Source organism: Cyprinodon variegatus, unplaced genomic scaffold (genome assembly GCF_000732505.1).
Source record: "Cyprinodon variegatus isolate N-32 unplaced genomic scaffold, C_variegatus-1.0 Scaffold300, whole genome shotgun sequence".
Lineage (NCBI taxonomy): Eukaryota > Metazoa > Chordata > Actinopteri > Cyprinodontiformes > Cyprinodontidae > Cyprinodon > Cyprinodon variegatus.
In genome coordinates, this window is record NW_015150753.1 from 780,874 (window position 1) to 799,372 (window position 18,499).

Consider the following 18,499-nt stretch of genomic DNA (forward strand, 5'->3'; position numbering starts at 1 on the left):
GGTCGTGAGGATGGATGGGGGCAGGTGGGCTCTCCACAGGAAGTACAAGGGCTTCTGTGCCCTTTTGACCAGTAAGGTGGTGCTTACAGTCCATGTGAGGTTGTCTGTAATGTGCACCCCCTGGAATTTGGTGCTGCTGACCACCTCTGCACCTAAGCTGTTGATGAGCACTGGAGTGTGGTTTGGTCAGTTCTTTCTAAAGTCGATGATGATCTCCTTCGTCTTCACCACGTTCAGGATCAGGCTGTTATCTGCCCCAGTCCACCAACTGCTCCACCTCTCTGCAGTCATGGTCGTTGTCGTCTCAGGCCCACAATCGTGGTGTCATCTGCAAAGTTCACAATCTGATTGGTGGTGAATCTAGGGACGCAGTCATGTGTCGTCAGAGTGAACAGCAGGGGGCTCAGGATGCAGGCCTGAAGGGAGCCTGTGCTTAGGGTGATAACATAAGAGGTCTGTTTGTGAGGAAGTCTGGCAGCCAATTGCAAAGGGGTGTATTAAAACCCAGCTGTTTCAGTTTGCCTATCAGATGCTGTGGGATGATGGTGTTGAAAGCTGAACTGAAGTCCAGGCACAGCATCCACACGTGAGTGTTCTTCTACTCCAGGTGTGCTAGGGTCGGTGTGCTAGGGTCAGGTGAAGAGCAGAGGAGATTGCATCCTCAGCGGTGCGTTTCTGTTGGTAGGCAAACTGGAATGGGTCGAATGTTGGGGGGAGACTGGGGACAATGTGTTCTTTAACCAACCTTTTGAAGCACTTCATTGTGATGGGAGTCTGTGCAACAGTCCGGTAGTCATTGAGTGAGGTGACCTGAGGCTTCTTTGGGACCAGAATGATGGTGGCAGACTTAAAGCATGTTGGCACTATGGATTGGTCCAGCAAGGTGTTAAAATGTCTGTAAGGACACCAGCCAGCTGACTTGCACACCCCTTGAACACCTAAGTATGCCGTCTGGGCCTGGGGCCTTTCATGGGTTGGCTCTCTTCAGAGTCTTCAACACATCAGCTGTGTCAAGACTGAGTGACTCCTGTACCAAATGTGGAACAGCTTTCACTGCTGGAGTGCTGTTGAGTGTCTCAAACCTTCCAAAGAAGTTGTTTAGCCCAGGTAGGAAGTGAGCATCAGCTACACCCACGATAGGGGAGGGTGTGTTGTAATCTGTGATTGCTCGTGTTCCTTTCCACATCCTCCTGGTGTTGCTGGCATCGTGGAAGAGATCCTCGATCTTCCAGCTGTGATTCTGCTTTGCTGATGTGATAATTCAAGTTGGCACGGGATGTCCTTAGTTCCTCTCTATCACCAGACTTGAAAGCTGAGTTCCGTGCTCTAAGCGATTTCTTAACTTCCCCATTCATTCAGGGTCGTTCGTTGGCCCAGGTGGTGATGTTCTTAGTGGTGCTGAAGTCCTCAATACATTTATTGATATAGGCTAACACAGTCATGGCATACTCATCAATATTAATCTTGTTTTCATATGTAGCTGCAGCTTTGAACATGTTCCAGTCAGAGCATTAGCTGCGGCCTGTATGCAGGAATTAACATGACAGATAGGTGATCTTATGACCCAAGATGGGGGCAGGGGAATGCTCTGAATGCATCTTAGATGTTAATGAAGGCTAAATCCAGAGTGTTCTGTCCCAGATTTGCAAAGTCCCCATGTTGGTAAAAATGAGGGAGCGAGGTCTTCAAGTTAGCTTGGTTAAAATCCCCAGCAATGATGAAAATGCCCTCTGTGTGTGCAGATTGAATCTCAGAGATAGACTAGTAAAGAATCTTCATGGCCTTTTATGTATTAGCGGTGGGGGGGACACAAACAGCAATGATGCTAGCCACAGTGAACTCTCTGGGCAGATAGAATGGTCTGCGGTTAACAGTCAGAAACTCAAAGTCGGGAGAGCAGAAGCTGATGACCGATATAGCATTTTTACACCAGTTGTTGTTTATGTAAACACAGAACCCCCTCCTCTACTCTTACCGCTGAGTTCGCTGTTTCACCTTCTGTCCTTCATGAAGGTTTGGCTCTCTACTAAGGATCTGCCTTTGAGAATTGACAGTCGGAAGCTGGCACCTCGTTTCATCAGCCCATTTCCTATCTTCAGCTTCCTTGCACCATGAAGGTCCATCCGACTTTCATGTGTACTGTGAAACCAGTTCTCTCCTCCAGATTTGTACCTGCCTCCAGACTCCCCTCCAACCACCCAACTGATCAATGGTGACCCCGTCTACAATGTTAGACGCATTCTGAGGTCCAGGATGAGGGGGCACCAAATATATAGTAGACTGGGAGGGATGCGGACCGGACAAGACCCTGATTTGTGAATTTTGGAACATCCCGATCAGCCCAAGTGGTTTTAGATCCCTCCCTTAAGGTTGGAGGGTCTGTCATGGTCTAGGCAATGACGCACTGATGCAGGTGTGATTCCTCACAAGACACATCTGCTCAGCTCCGCCCCATTCTCACTACTACTCATCTGATCCACCTACAACTATCTGTATATATACAGCCTTCATACCAAACATCAGTGCTAGGTTATTTTTAAGCCATTGGTGAGATCTATTCCAGCATTCTGACTCCTGACTTCCTGCCTACTTGCCTGACCTCATCTGTCCCTGTTTCTGAGCCTGTCTGAACCCCATTCTGACCTTACTAGCTGCTGGTGTGCCTGCCCATTGCCTAACCTGGAACTGTTTTTCGACCTCATCCTGGATATCCTTCTGATGCTTCATTGTATTTCTGATCACCTTGCTCTGACACTGGACTTCACCCCGACTATGTATTCGTGTTTGTCCTCTTGTTCCTCCTGCCTGCTATTGTCTTGACGGTTCTGACCTTCTGCCTGATCATGGATCATCGTAACTCAGCTGGAGTTATTCTCTGGAAGTTGCTGGCCAGTGTCAGCAACATCGGCGGTACTGTCAACCTGCTCAAACCTAACCTCATGGTTCTTCCCACACTGAGGACTAAGAGAAGGTTAGTGACCATTATGTTTGCGATTGATGCACATCTTAAAGCTAACCTGGTCACCAATCGTCTTTCTCTGTTTCCAGAGGTTCCTGCACTAGTCGCTGACACTACCTGCAGCAGTTTTGTTTCAATAAACTGTGTCAAGCTTCACACTGTTTGTCTGGTTTGAATTCTGGGTCCACCTGTCCTGTTCTGATCGTTAAAAGTATATGTATATATATAATTTTAAATGAACATTTATAATATTTCCAAATATATTAATATCTATTTCTTAGATCTGCAAGATACATATTTGATCTTTAATGACTAGTAAAGTGTTATTAAATTTTTCGTTGGATTCATGACATATTTCCACCCTGGGGCACAAATATCTGTGTCCATTGTTGACTCTCGTTAAAAGTTCTACATGCACAGTAGCTCCTCTGCAATAAAAAGGTATACAGTAGAAGATTTTATTTTGAATTTATAGCCCCCCATGGAGAAAACTCCATTAGCCGCCACTGATATATATGCTAAACCAGGTTAAGGTTGAGGTGCTACAATGCAGACCATGGTACATGTCTTGGATCCCGTAGATTGTTGTTTTGTTTTTTGTTTTTTTGCTGTTTGGTGAGATTCTTGTGGCTGCAGCCAAAGCAGCAACTGAACACAATGCTCATAGCAGCGCCAAGAGCCCCATAACATATTTAAAGGCTCCAAACAAGTGTGGCCAATTTGCTGCCTTAGTATGTTTCTGGCAGATGCAACTTCGCATTCTCTGATAACCGATATGGGTTGATATACATGGGTCATGCGTGTGGGATTTGATGCCACCATTCTGAATTTGGGTCCATATACACTGACACCTCAAATACAAACTGCCATTACCACCCTACAGATTTTCTGTGCATGCTTAAGACAGTGGGGAAAGCTTCATGGGCGTACAGTCGTAAAATTCAACAAGAAGCACATAGAGCTCTCATTGCCACTCAAACCAACTCTCTGGTTGCCTGTAAAAACCAAACCACCAAACTAAAATGTCAAGTAGTTTTATCTTTGATTTAAAAGCACAATGTGCAACACTTTTTTTTATTAAAATAAGTTAAAGTAACAGCAGTCTTATAGATACTATTGATTTGTGTATTAACCAGAATACACTGAGGTTCAAGACATTGCAGTTTATTTTTAGTTTTCTTATTTTTTTTTTTTTTTGCATTTTAATGATGTGTTTCATTTTGTCTCAATGTTTCCTATCTACCCCCCTCTGTGACAACAATCCTACATTTTATAGCGTTTTCTCCACTGTGTAGTATATTTATGTCTTTAATTGCGAGCCTTACACAGCAAACCCTACAGGGTGCCAACCAAATTAATTATGTTTTAGCTTGCTCAGTAATGTAGTACAAATTATTTAATGTTATGTTGTTTGGATTTTTCAGTTGATTAAATAATGCCAGTTACAGTAAGAACAAACTGTTTATTCAGCTGGAAGTAGCTCAATAACATTTTTTGCTAACATTACTCTGGTTATAGGGATTTTCAGATCCTTGTATTTGCCAAATGTTCTATTATTTTAGAGATGCACAGCCACATATTTTCATAGTTTTTACATAAAAAGCAAGAAGCTCTCAGGGAAAGGCTTCATGTGTCACCTAGAAAATTCTCTTCCATTTGAGCTTATTTTTGCTTTTAACTAAACTTGCAAGGAACAGCTTCTAGCATGCGACCATTGTGCTTGATTGTAAAAGCATGTTTGGCTGCAGGCCCGCTTTATCAAGCGGAACAGAAATGGATTTAAAAGTTTGCCCAAATACAGATTTCAAAGAGTTCACATGCATATGTACAAGTGGGGCTATGTATCTATATAGTTTCTGCCTTTTTCCTCTAGAGAGTGCCATGTTTGTCCAGTTGTTTTGTGGAAAATTACAGGAACTCAATTAGATTTTCATTAAATAATCAAGTTTATATATGAGTTAGCAATTCAATTCAACTCTTTCTTAATCATTTGATTGTACTGTCTGTTGTAGTTTTAGTCTAAATGTCCAGTTTAACAGTGAACCTCACACATAGGTTTTCTTGAATGATTGTCCTCCCCTCGTCTTTTCCCAACTGTTCGATTCATGTGGAAGAAAAGTTCCCAACAACATGATGCTGCCACCACCATGTCTAACAGCAGGGATAGTCTTTATAGATTTAAGAGTAAAGTTAGTTTTTGTGTTTCCTGTTTGACAAAAATGTTCTTCTTGTCTAATCTAACCAGACCGCCCCCTTCTACACTATGTATTTGCTTGACTAATGGCAAATTGTTAACCGATTTATGTAGTGCATAACAGGCAATTTTCCTACCAACACAGTCCCCCAGATGAGCTGTGGATGCATGCAGCTCCTTCAGAGTTACTATGAGCCTTTTGGCTGCTCTTCTTCAAGAGAACATGCTCTTTTGTCCAGCCTGCTAGTTTAGGTGGATGAATATGTTTCAGCAGGTTTAAAGTTGTGCAATACATTTTCAAAGTACTGTACTTCTCTGTAACTCTTTCTCTGACCTTTGTGGTGTTCCTTGGCTTTCACGATGTTCTCTAACAAACCTCTGGGGCTTTCCCACTACAGCTGCATTATTAATTTTAAGATTAATTTTGACACAAACATGGCTATATTTACTAATTCTCAGTAGATTCTCAGTAGAAACATAATAAGTGCGTCATATTGTTTATTTTGGGGTATCAAACCGCAGTTTGAATCATGCTATAGTATACTGTTCCTTACTTGTTAGCTTTTTCTTTCTACCTCTTAACTAGATCCTGCAGGGGAATCTTGGCCAGAAGTGTAGTAGTTCCTATGAGTTTACTAGTAGAAAAGATTTCCTTAGCCATTCAGTATTTGATGAGATGAAGATGGTATATTAGAGGTTCCAACTTATTTCCTCTTTCTTCTTCAATTTTCCCCACTGTTCTTCTCTTTTCACAGTTTTGTGTTCATCCAAAACCGTCTCCATTTGTTGGAGGCAATAGGCAAGCAGTCAAAGTGATCCTGCCCAACTTTCATGGCTAATTTATGCAGGAATGAAGACGTGACACTAATGCACTAAAATCTGAGACAAATGATGATTACAATTTCATCAGCCAAAGAATTAAGATGCCATGCAACCTTTTGGTGCCAAGAGATAGAAATTAAGTTGTTTAAATCTTACAGCATTAAAATCCACCCCTGGAGGATTCCAATGTTTTTGTTTTTTTGTTTGTCTTGCATAGTAACTTGTTGAAGTTGGAGAATAAATAATCTAAACTGGTTTAAGTATGTAACTGGACTAGACATTAAAAGGTAGAATACGTGTAAAGAAGGTGTAACAAGTATTTCTTTAAAAAAAAATACATGACTTAAACTTTGTCCTTCAATAATCTTTCTGTTGACCTGTTTTTATAATGTTCCAAAACAATAATTGTTTGCAACGTTTGTCCTAAGGTTTCAGAAATCTCCATGTGGATGACCAGATGACTGTCATCCAGCAGTCGTGGATGGGGGTGATGGTCTTTGCTCTGGTATGGAGGTCCTACAAGAACGTCAATGGCAGGATGCTTTACTTTGCTCCTGACCTTGTCTTTAACGAGTAAGTAACAGTTTTTCACCCAAAAGTAAAAGCTCTGAAAATTGTCTATAATTATCACTTTTTATCAAAGACAAAACATGAATGCTGTGTTACAAATTTCTGGGAATTTATTCTGTTGAATTAAAAAGATTAAATATGTGGCATAAAGATTTTTCTATTAAATCTGCAGCCAGGAGTAGAAACTAAGTGGGGGCGCCTGCTGACCTTTCTATGTTTGGGCTTTACAGCCCAAACATAGAAAGGTTGTGGCTGTGTGAAGATGGTGTTTGTGAACAGCCTGCCAAATAAAGATATATAGGAGATAAAATGTTCATAGAAAACACTATATGTTACACACCTGTGGAAGAAATATTAGAAAGAAGCTCAAAAGTTCAAGAGTTAGCAGAGGGGGATTTGACAGTTTGCGAAAATGTTTTAGGACTATTATTATTTCCATTCATCTTGGATAAAAAGTTTTTTTTAGAAAAGTACATATTAGGTACTTTTTCTACATGTACATCATACATTGTTGTTGTTTTCTACTGATTTTTATTGAATTCTAATATACTAATCGTTAAATACTGATTAGTATATCAGAATTATTTGCTAATTTGCAGTGTTTTTATTTATCGTCTGTTTTATAAAAACTACCAATTAGATACTGTAAACCAATATATTAATGTTTTTGCTAACTATATTGTAGTATTTTACGGAAGCCGAGAGCGGTCGTTCTCCAATTTTTTTTTTTTCTTTGCCATCTCGAGATAATGACATAATGATAAGATAATAATTATCTCGTTATTACGAGAAAACAGTTATCGATTTCTCAAGATAACGAGATGATTAACCTGTATGAGTAATGAATGAGGCTGGCCAACAGCCTTGGATTCCCAGTCCATCCATGCCTGCGGTGCACATAGTTGTCTCTCATTGTCAGGTTGTGGTGGATGATTGGATTGCATGGAATATAGTAGAAACAAATCTGCCTGCCTTTTTAATGAGAATCTTAAATCTGGACTCATTTTTGGGGTAAATGCATCTTATACTTTTTACAGGCATAACACAGAAAACACCCAGTGATAAGGCGCCACAGGCATAGGTCTAATTGCTTATGAATCACAAGTGGAAGCAAATCATCAAACCAACAACGTTGCCTCGTTACCTTAAAGTTAAACACGGGATTCTTTACAGAATTACACATAGGCTGCCATTACTTATACTTATAAATCCTCTCTGTTGTGGTATTGAAGGATGTAATCAGTTTTAACACACACCAATCATCTTGTTATTATGAGAAAATGGCTTTTGTTATCTTTAGATAATGAGAAAATTAACTTGTTTTCTCAAGAAAACCACTGTGAAAGAGTATCAGAGGGACACGACTGCTCACGGCTTCCATAGTTTTGATTAATGGCTTACATTTTTTATTTATTTTTTTATTTATTTTATTCATCCATTCATTAAAAGAAAGCAGCGTAACGAAACCTGTGCAGTTGACAACTGAAATCATGAAGGAAAGAAAAGGAGCAAAAAGAAGTAAAAAACATATATTTTCTGCCCTCATTTTCAATAATGTATTACTTATTCAACTCTGATAATTACAGCCATACAAAAATAAAATAAAACAACAACAAGTTCACAAATACAAAGAAAACATGTAACAACAAAACAAAAATTAAAAACAGAGCTTTTTTTCTGTGTCGCCTTGTGTAATTATAACTTTGCTGTTCTTTTATACAAACCGATCAATAAGTTCATAAAGGAATCATAGGCAACATTCGTGTCATCTTTATACATTTAATCCTCTTTTTAAGCCTTAGTTGATCCCCTTATAGATATTGCTGTTGTCATGCTCTATATTATCACATTGTTCATTATAAATATCAAATACAAGGAGATGATCACTGACTGACATCCATGATTAAAATTCCTCCTTATAACATTCTATCCTCATTCCTAATATTGACAAAAATGTTGTAAATAATGGTTCCACTACAAAATGTAATTCTAGTTGCTTTGGTTATCAAAGGAGAAAAATCTCAAGCTGTGCAATGAGTTCATGAAATGGCCCCAAAGTCTCCAGATGAAGCTGTCAATCAGCCAAGCAGCAGAAAATATCACAATTTATTTAGAGCTGAACTAGAATACATACTTTCACTGTTTCCAATTTACATAACAAAAGACATTTAATTTTTGTTGCACTAAAACCATACCTAAACATTGAATAATAGACTAAGGTGTTCATTAGGGTTTTAGACAGTTTGCTAGTGGTCTGGACCTTAATGAGCTGTCACAGACGAGTTTCCACAAACAATGAACGGCGATGATGTTGTACACTGGTCCAACAATTCTCTAATGGTAATTAAGAGACAGATTTAGTAATGCAGAAGACAGGTACTTATAGTTTAAGCTGGATATGACAAGAAAATGCAAGGCTGATGCTGAATTTTTCTGTTAACTCACATTTTCCTCACAACTCCTTTTTTCCATTTTATCCTTGGAAATTTTTTTATGTTTTCGCCAATCTCTGTGAGCATTAGGGTCTCTGTCACTAAAATCAACAGCAGATGCCGACATGTAGCGCTGTGAAAGTTAATCCAACTGGCCAAATAAATTATTTGACGGCTCCCGTTAATTCATGACACTTTAAATAATATAGCCTGCCAAATGTTTCTGTGATTTTGCACATAAGAATATTGCAATAGGTGTTCTTTATAGTGCTGACAGCCCTGTTTAACTTAAACCAAATTTATAAATCCTTTAGGAAACTGTAGTTTTACTCAGCATTATAAACAGGATGTTTAAACACAGCTGGAGAGGGTTCATAGTATCAGCTAAAAACAGAAGTTGTGAATCCAGCCCTGTTTGTTGAGCATCTAGTAACTCTATTTTACAGCTGCTAAAACAGTCAGTGGTAGAAATAAAGAGAGCTAAAGACGACCGGAACCAGCCTGAATTCCTTTTACACAAACTGCCAACACAATCATTACAACATATCTTAGGGAAACAGCCATAATTTATGAGAGCAAGAGCTTTTTAGTGGGAGGTTTCTCCTCAGATATCAGGCTTTTCAGAGTTTTTAAGTCTTAGCCAGACAGAATGTTTCTATCCTAATATAAACACATGTAATGTACAGCATGTGGTCCACTTAAACTTGAGATGGATAGTCACCCCACATTAATTTAGGAATTTCATAGCCTGGTTTGTATATTTATGGTGACTATTAAAAAAGACCAATGGGAAAAAAATCTAGCAGTATTTTAAAATTTATTGGTTCAACAGGTTGTGCTTTTATGCTCAATAAATAAAATATGTCCCACAGAAGTAGACCCCCACAACGAAGGAAGAAAGTCCGTGTTGTGCAGATTCCAGTATTTTTTATTTTACTATACTTGCTGAACCTTAGAGGCTTTGATGCAGTCTCCTCTGTAACTATAAAGTTAGAATTTTATACCTAACTGCATTTTTTCTCACTTTTCCACATTTTGTCTAAATACACCCCAAGCCTCTGCTGAAAGTCGTGCAAACTTGTAAAGTGAAAGGAAAACAAACACTAGGGGTGTCCCGATACAACTTTTTCATTTTCTATACGATACCGACGTTGACCTGATACAATATTAGTATGGATCATATCAGGTTTGATCAACTAATATCACTAAAATAAGGGAAAAAAAGTCAACAAAAAAGGTATGAAAACGTCTGACCCATTTAAAATTAACCGATAAAACTTTGAACAGAAGCAGAGTGTTTCAATCATAATGAAAATAATGATAGAAACGGATACATCTATCTAATATTAGTTTTAAGGCTAATATCAGACATGATCCTGTTTTAATATTGGATTGGGACATCCCTAACAAACATATTCTCATTATCGGTTCGTATGAAATCGTACGAAAAGTTATGCACACTATTTCGTACGTTTTGGAAGTTTTTCCTAAAAAAACCACATCAGGGCGCATGCGCTGGCAGACAGAAAAAAAAAGCAGATCCGCGGACGGACGTAAAAATGGGAAAAATAGTGCAATCATCACTTATTCAAGTCTCTAACTACGTTGCTTTCTGTTTAATATCTTAGGGTTAGGGTCAGGGTTAGGGCTAATTGTTATTTATATTCTATATTTGTGAATGGTGCGTCAGATGCGCATGTGCATACGACGAAAAAAACGTCCAAAACGTACGAAATTACGGTGCATAACTTTTCGTACGATTTCATACGAACTCATAATGAGAATACACTGCCCTAACATATACACGTTCTTCTAACTGCACATCAAACTCCAACCTGCTGGTGGGTATCAATTCATATTTAGAATGGAGCTTAAATATAATCACTGATAGTAAAGAATTGGTATATAAGATAGAGATATCTTTGGGAGAAATTAAACAAAGTTTTAAATAATCTTTCATGAGGTGGAAGGAATGAAATTAACTATGAGCAGAGTTTATGAAAACCACACCGCGATTGAAAAGCAAGTGTGAGGTTTAAACACAGTGTAGCTGTCTCACTGCAATGTGATTGGTAATTGTGTGCTGAAGTTGGTGTCTTCCTGGTGCTACGAGATCTGCCTGTTTTCCAGTGTAGTCCTGTTTCTCTGACTGTGACTGGCTGGATGTGCTCTCTTCATCCTCTGACATGGGAGCTGGCTCGGAGCTCGTCTGCCTGGCTGTGTGTTTGTATGTCTGCTTCTGTCTCCTTGAACCCCAGTCGGCCTCGGCAGATGGCCGCTCACACTGAGCCTGATTCTGCTGGAGGTTTCTTCCCGTTAAAAGGGAGTTTTTCCTCTCCACCGTCGCTACAAGCATGCTTAGTGTGAGGGATTGTATTTGAGTCAATGAGTTGATGCATTCAACTGGTTTTCCTCTGATGGAAAACTTTGAATCAGTTTGACTGTATGATCTGGTGAACTGTAAAGTCCCTTGAGATGACATGTGTTGTGAATTGGTGCTATATAAATAAACTCAATTGACTTGAATTGAATTGCTACGTTTCGCTACCAGACCATACCATCACCACTTACCAAATGGCTTTGAAAATGTGGAAACAGCTGTGTTTTCTACTTCTACAAGTTATGCTTGGTCCGTTTCCAGCTTGACATTTTGTCATCATGAATGAGATGCCTGATATTCGCATAATTTTGATAACTTCTTTGTTTGCCTGTTCCATAGTGGCCCCACTGCCAGCCACCACAGAAATATTATACTCTTTCTTTCTCCAACTTTCTTTTTTTATGACCCTAAATAATAGCAGCGCTAATAGCCAATAAATCATGGACGAGTGTCCGATTTCACACAAACTCCTCTTTGGTCATAGCGTTGTTGCTTGTGTTGCATTCATCAGAGCTTGGAAATTACAAAACTTCTTATCATTTAATTACATAGGAAGGCTCAGTTTTTTATTATTTCCTAAGTTAAAAAAAAAGATTAGCTTGATGAGAATCATTAGGAGTTAGAGTCGGGAACGTCCAGGCCAGGCGATGCCACTGGTCCACACCTGAACGTAATTCAGAATCTGGAAAAAATGTCTTTTGACAAATAATAACTATCTAAATTTAGAGGGGTTTTTTTTTATCAGGAATGCAGGAATAATCTTAAGATGTCTTAATGTGTAAAGCTGGTATACAACAGACTTAATTTTGCAAATGCAGCTAATTGTTTTTCAGGAAACAACTAATGCATTTTAACTTTTAAAGATTGCTTTATGCTAGTCTGACACGCACTGAAGTTAGTGGTGTGAGCTGATCAAATCTAAGGAAAAGGCTTTGAATACTTTAAAATGACTGTATATTGGTTTTCAGAGAGACAGAGCACATTTATCTTTCATTTTCTTTCAGCTGGATTTTTTCGTGTGACATTTCTATTCCAATTACTATTTCATCTCATTTTGCTTTTGTCTGCACAGCTTTATAAATGTGAATGAAGTTTGTAATAAAGACTGAATAGTTTCATTTCAACAAAGCTAACAAACTTTGACTGTAATGTATCTGGCGGCTTGTTGAGATGAGGTGAACACTGAAAATTCTGTCATTTCTCTTTCACTTCATGCGAATGATAGATGATGGGACCGTATGGTAATACTGTGTGTGGTTTTAGCCTTTTTACACCAGATGTCAAAGATTACAGTGTGGGAACCTGTTCCTGTAAATTTGATTCACAATCTGTGATTGGTATGGGTTTAACCTCTGACATGCTTTCCTTTCAACAGTTATTCATTATGGAGAAAATGTCCTAACCTCTTGGAAATTGAGCCATTCCCATTAGTCGCTGTCTCTCACTCGCTGACCTTTTTACTTCTGCAGACATCGGATGCAGATCTCCACCATGTATGAGCACTGCATGCGGATGAGACATCTGTCCCAGGAGTTTGTGCTGCTGCAGATTACACAGGAGGAGTTCCTCTGCATGAAGGCCCTGCTCCTCTTCAGTATCAGTAAGTGTTGTTGTTAGCTGACTATCCACACCATTTACACCCATACAGATTTCTCATCATGCAGCTAATATTAATATCAGACAAAGTTATGCCTTTACTATAGAATCAATGAATGAATAGGACAAAATTTTTTCCAACCACCAAATCATGTCTTAAAATAAAGAAATTCAGCAATAGATAAAAAAAAACAAAAAAACAACAAATTTACATAAATCAGTATGACAAACATTTCTGCAAACCACAGTGGGAATCATTTTCCAATAATTGGAAAAAACACAAAACAGCAGTAAACCTTCCCAAGATTGTCTGGAATACCTAAATTACTCAAAGAGAGCACCAATAACTCATATACTGTAGGAGGCTGTAAAAGAACCCCAAAAACATATAAAACAGTGCGGGCCTCATGAGTTAAAGTCAGTGTTCCTTATTTAGACGTTAGAAAGAAACAGGGCATTGATGACATTCCTGGGAGAGTTGTGAGACATCTGAGCACCTCACAGAGGTGTGCCGTTAGATCCGTGCCTCGAGGGGCTTTACTCATAGATGTTTTATGAATAGTCCTGCATCTCATGTAGGAAGACATTTGGTAATGCATTTAGGTTAATTTAGGCCTCAAGTTTAAACAATAAATAAAAAAAAAAAACATACAGATTTGCTTCTGTTTACTTTATACTGCCTGATCAATCTAACCTAGCAATGAGTCAAAGGAAAAATTAGATATTGGAAAAGGATAATAACCTCAGAGGTGGCATAGCGAATGGACTAGTTGGGACAAGTTTGCAGTCTTTAGAGGTGCAGAACGGCCGTTTGACACGGATCAAGGTTTGCCTCGTTCATTACACTGAAAGCAACACTGAGTGCTTAAACAGTAGGGAACATGGCTCATAAGAGCAGTTACTTAGTCAACAATGGGGGAAGCCTGATGTGCACCGCAACAGGTGGAAGCAAAGCGGCAAAAAAAAAAAAAAAAAAGTAAAAGGATAGCACTTAAAAATGTGAATGCTGGTTTACAAGGACTGACTGTATGTTACAGAAAATCACTTTTCACCCAGCAAGACAAAACGTGTAGGTTTACCCCAATGAGCAGGATGAAGGTCCTTTCTGAGCTTTTTGGCTTGATTTACATCGTGATGTGATGTGGGCTGTCATTTATCAAGTCTGCTGACACAAAATGGCCTGAAACTTGCATGCGCCACGTTCCACGCAAATATTGTGATCTAATAAAACAAACTTTGCTCGACAATTGCGTGAAAACAACTGAAGGCCGACTGCATCATTATTCCTGTCAGACATTCTATTTCACTTTACTTTACACACTATGATTTCAACCTGGAGAGACTCACACAGAGAAAAGCTGCAAAAGTATTCATTGTATGTAAACAGGTACTACAATCATATTCTTCAAAATATTTCTATCTAAGGAAAACCAGCAGATTGTAAGGACTCATTGGCTCTCTGCAATCCCTCACGCTGAGCATGCATGTAGCGAAAGTGGAGAGGAAAACTCCCAGGCTCAGTGTGAGCGGCCTTCACCCGAGGCCAACTGTGGTTTGAGGAGACAGAAGCAGATAAAGACATTAGTGAAATAAGTTATTTGGCGCTCGACCCCCCGGCAGAAGACTTTGATACTATGAATGAACATTCGCTTGGATGAGCAACCTCGAAAAGGATGAGAGTAGTCTTCCTCTAGAGCCTGAACACTAGTTGTAGAATAAGCCAGAGGATGAGTGAGACTGAGAATATTCTGAGAACTGGGGAGGAGATGGGGCGGAGGTGGGTGAAAGTTTGCTTGTTTGCGGGTGAGAGAAGCTAGGCCAGGAGCTGGATAAAGGGGTTCTTGAAACATGATTGGCTTTGGAGAAGGTGTGGCCCCCAGTTGATTGGATGGAGCTGAACAAGGGACATCATAGGTGGTTCAGGTGAAGGGGATAATTTTCACTTAAGGCTTCATTTAAAATCTTTTCTATATATCAGGTGTTTAATAATAATAATATATATACAGTATTTCAAAAATGCCATAAAATGCTGACAAGAAGACAGTAAAACGTAACATGGTAATGAAAACATATTTGGAAAAACAATTTTTTTGTGTTTAGAAATCTCTCAGCATAGTTAAAACAAATATGTCTGTTTTTAGATCTCACCATCTGAATAAGAATAATTAAATCAGCTTTGTACCAGTTCCTGTTATTAAATGGAAGAAATGATGACAATGGGGCGCCAGGAGTTAAACGCTTTGATTTGCATGTACATTTTTAAAGGGCGATTGATAAAGTTGGACTTTTATTTGACTCTCAGTGAACATACAGTATTTTATCAAAGTTGTAGGATCAAGTTTTTTTTTTTTTTTAGATCTATTAGGTAGAAAAGTAGTTTAGATTAGTATCTTAATATTATAAAATTTATATTAATCTGCCTCTGCAATTTTTTTTTTTTTATAAACTGTTTCGCTCAGTCCCACTTTTCAGCTATGAACAAAGCAATAAGGGCCAATAGGATTGCGTGTTTAAAACCCATTCAAACGGGTTTTCACACACAGAGCATATCTTTAAGGAAGGCGAAAAGTGATTTGTTAATAAAATCAAGTTCCCGGCGGGTACAAACTTATTTTACTGGTGTGCCTTTATCAATAAGCAGATCAAATTATGGGCGGGGATATGCAAATGTAAACATTTAACAAGTCCAGAACGATTCTTTTAAATCTGGAAAATCAACTGTGGCTGAAGTTCTTGCATCATTTTGATCAATTCAGAAAGTCAGGTAAAAATATTTCTGCACGAAATATTACTGTTGCCACAAAGGAGGCATTGAAACATTGATAAATGATGAAGAGAGATTCTGTATATATTTGGGCTTTTATAAATAAGAGTATTGGAAAAAATATTAATGAAGAAAAATATGTGCCAACTCAAACAAATGCACCGGAACAGCAGATGATCTTCATAATTAACAAAATAAAACAATGACTGATATTAAATATTTGGCATATCTACAAGAAAAATATTATTAACAGTCACCGGAAAACCTCTGAGCCTAAAGTTGGTGGTAAATCCAGCTGTTTAGAGTGTAATCTGCTTTGAATCTAATTTTTGTTCCTTTTCTTTGATGGGGTTGGTTTTGGTCAATCAACAGATAAAAACAACATTACCAAGTGTTATGATATTTAACATTACATTTGAACTTTTGTCATTTTCCTTTCTTTTAGTTTTCATAGCACTTTGAAATAGTTTCTGGCATCTTTTCCGTTTGATGCCATTTTACTATTATATATATATATATTTTTACTATTACTTTTTTTTCTAATAATTCTTGTTATAATCACCTCCATCTACATGGCTCGGAACCTCATCTTTTTTACAGCCACTCACAAACTGCCAGTAGAACATGTGATACATTAATTTCAACAGGGTGGAACAAACCCGTTTGCTCAAATTATTATTCGTGCGAGTAATGAGTGCAGGTCACCCCCATGCACTTATTGCATGCACAAAACAAAATTAAAATAATTACATTAATTATGCGGTTTTGCACAAATTTTTTGGAAACTTTAAAGATCAGGCCATGGCATTAAAAAATAGTTGTACACCTTTGACACTTAACCAGTCATACAAATCCAGCCGATGCTGACAACTGGTACATATCCTCTATTATATTTAAATTAGGATACTTAGAAATGGCCTTACAGCCACTTAGGGCCTGGGCTAAAGCCCCCAGTGTTTCAAAACCTGAAAAGCGTCCTTCGTCTCAGATTTAGCAAAAAAAAAAAAATAATAATGATCTCCCAATGAGCTTAACGATTTGTAGAAAAATAATAATAGCAAAGAGACAAAAGTGGAGCTTTTTAAAGGTGCACACCTAATTTTATTTCTGAGAGGAATTAAAACAGCATTATACATAAATGTTTAGGTTTTTGATGATCTGAAATATTGAAGCATTGCCACAAGCAAAGTGAAAACAGAAGAAACCTGTGAGAAGGTATTTCTTTATTTGATCTTCATGCAGTAGATGAAATGCAATCTGTGGGTCTGGTTTTATTTTTTTACAGTTCCGGTGGAAGGTTTGAAAAGCCAGAAATACTTTGACGAACTGCGGCTCACCTATATTAATGAACTGGATCGCCTCATCAATTACCAGATGACCACAAACTGTCCTCAAAGGTTCTACCAGCTGACTAGGATCCTGGACTCTCTTCAGATGGTAAGACCAAAGTCCTTCAGGAAAAAGAATGGGTGCAAATACTCGATAAAAAACAAAAAGGGGGAAAGAGCTGTGACTGAATATCATTAAGAGATTTTATGGCAGCAGATGCCAAGGAATCACATGAAAAACATGTGAAAGCAAGCAGGATCTGCTAACTTCAAATGAATCACACCTAGTAAATTTCATTTACATGACATAACCAGTTGCGTGCTTTCCTCTCTTTCAGACCGTAAAGAAGCTCCATCAATTTACCTTTGACCTGTTTGTTCAGGCTCAGTCGCTTCACACCAAGGTCAGCTTTCCTGAGATGATCGGGGAGATCATTTCTGTGCATGTTCCAAAGATCCTCGCAGGTTTGGCCAAACCCATCCTGTTCCACAAGTAGAAGGAGTGTTTTGTTTTTTTCTCTTTTCATCTAAAAAAATGAATTAAGTGCCGCCTTCATGAACTTTAACAAAGGCTGTGAACTGTTCCCCAACATCTTCGCTCTGATTGTTTTCAGGCCTGTCCTGTTAACGCTGTTAAGGTTTTTTTTGGGGGGGGGGTATTTTTGCTTCACATTTTGTACATAATATTTTTTTTCTGAACTGTTCTGGCTTTTATCTAACGAGCTGAAAAACCTCATCTCCTGACAGCTCACCAGTTTGTAATTGGAGTTTGCGTCTTCTACATATGGAGAAAATATGCTGTTTCAGATGGTTGTTTTAAAATGAGATTAGTCACAAAGTTAAAAAAAAAAAAAAAAAACATCAACACTGAGCTTTTTTACTAGTAATACGAATCAGAATATATATCCCAACAGGAAACTGGTTTATAAATGATACAAACATTAATACCAGGCAAAAAATATGTATAAAAATAACAAATCAACCTTCTTTTGTTGCAGCCAACCATCAAAACCTTGTTCATAATCCAATAATTATTTTAAAGTGCCACACTTGCTCCTTATACCTCATGCAACCTCTGTTGACAATAGAAGATTCCTTTTTTTATTTCTGACATACAATTTATGTTACTAACATGCTTAAAGACTCAGTGAAGAAATGTTTTAATATTCCTGGTAGAACCCACCAATGTTAATAGCAAATAACAACCCCCCCGGACCCTACCCCCCACACCCACCCCCCACACACACACAGACACACACAGGATCAGTTATTGCACATTTTTGTCATTTGTTTCACACAAACTTTTGTCTGGAATAAGCTTTTATTTTTTTGCCATGTTGAAGTGATGGTAGATATTAGCCAATTCAAAATTATTTGTCTTTTTTTTTTTAATTAACAAATGGTCCATTTGACTATTGCTTGTTATGTTGACCTTGTCAGCTTAAGATGCCGCT

The 18,499-nt window shown here is 38.3% G+C and overlaps 1 protein-coding gene across 1 annotated transcript in view; it reads left to right on the top strand.

Moving 5' to 3' along the window:
• The window catches only part of LOC107090585 (androgen receptor-like), a 48,272-nt gene extending 30,050 nt beyond the window's left edge, over positions 1-18,222 (top strand). Inside the window, exons 5-8 of the mRNA XM_015384047.1 lie at positions 6,404-6,548; positions 12,827-12,957; positions 17,003-17,154; positions 17,384-18,222. Of these exons, the coding sequence (XP_015239533.1) occupies positions 6,404-6,548; positions 12,827-12,957; positions 17,003-17,154; positions 17,384-17,542 (587 nt within the window). The 3' untranslated portion in view covers positions 17,543-18,222. The remainder of the gene's footprint in view (positions 1-6,403; positions 6,549-12,826; positions 12,958-17,002; positions 17,155-17,383) is intronic.
• Positions 18,223-18,499: the final 277 nt, after the last annotated feature.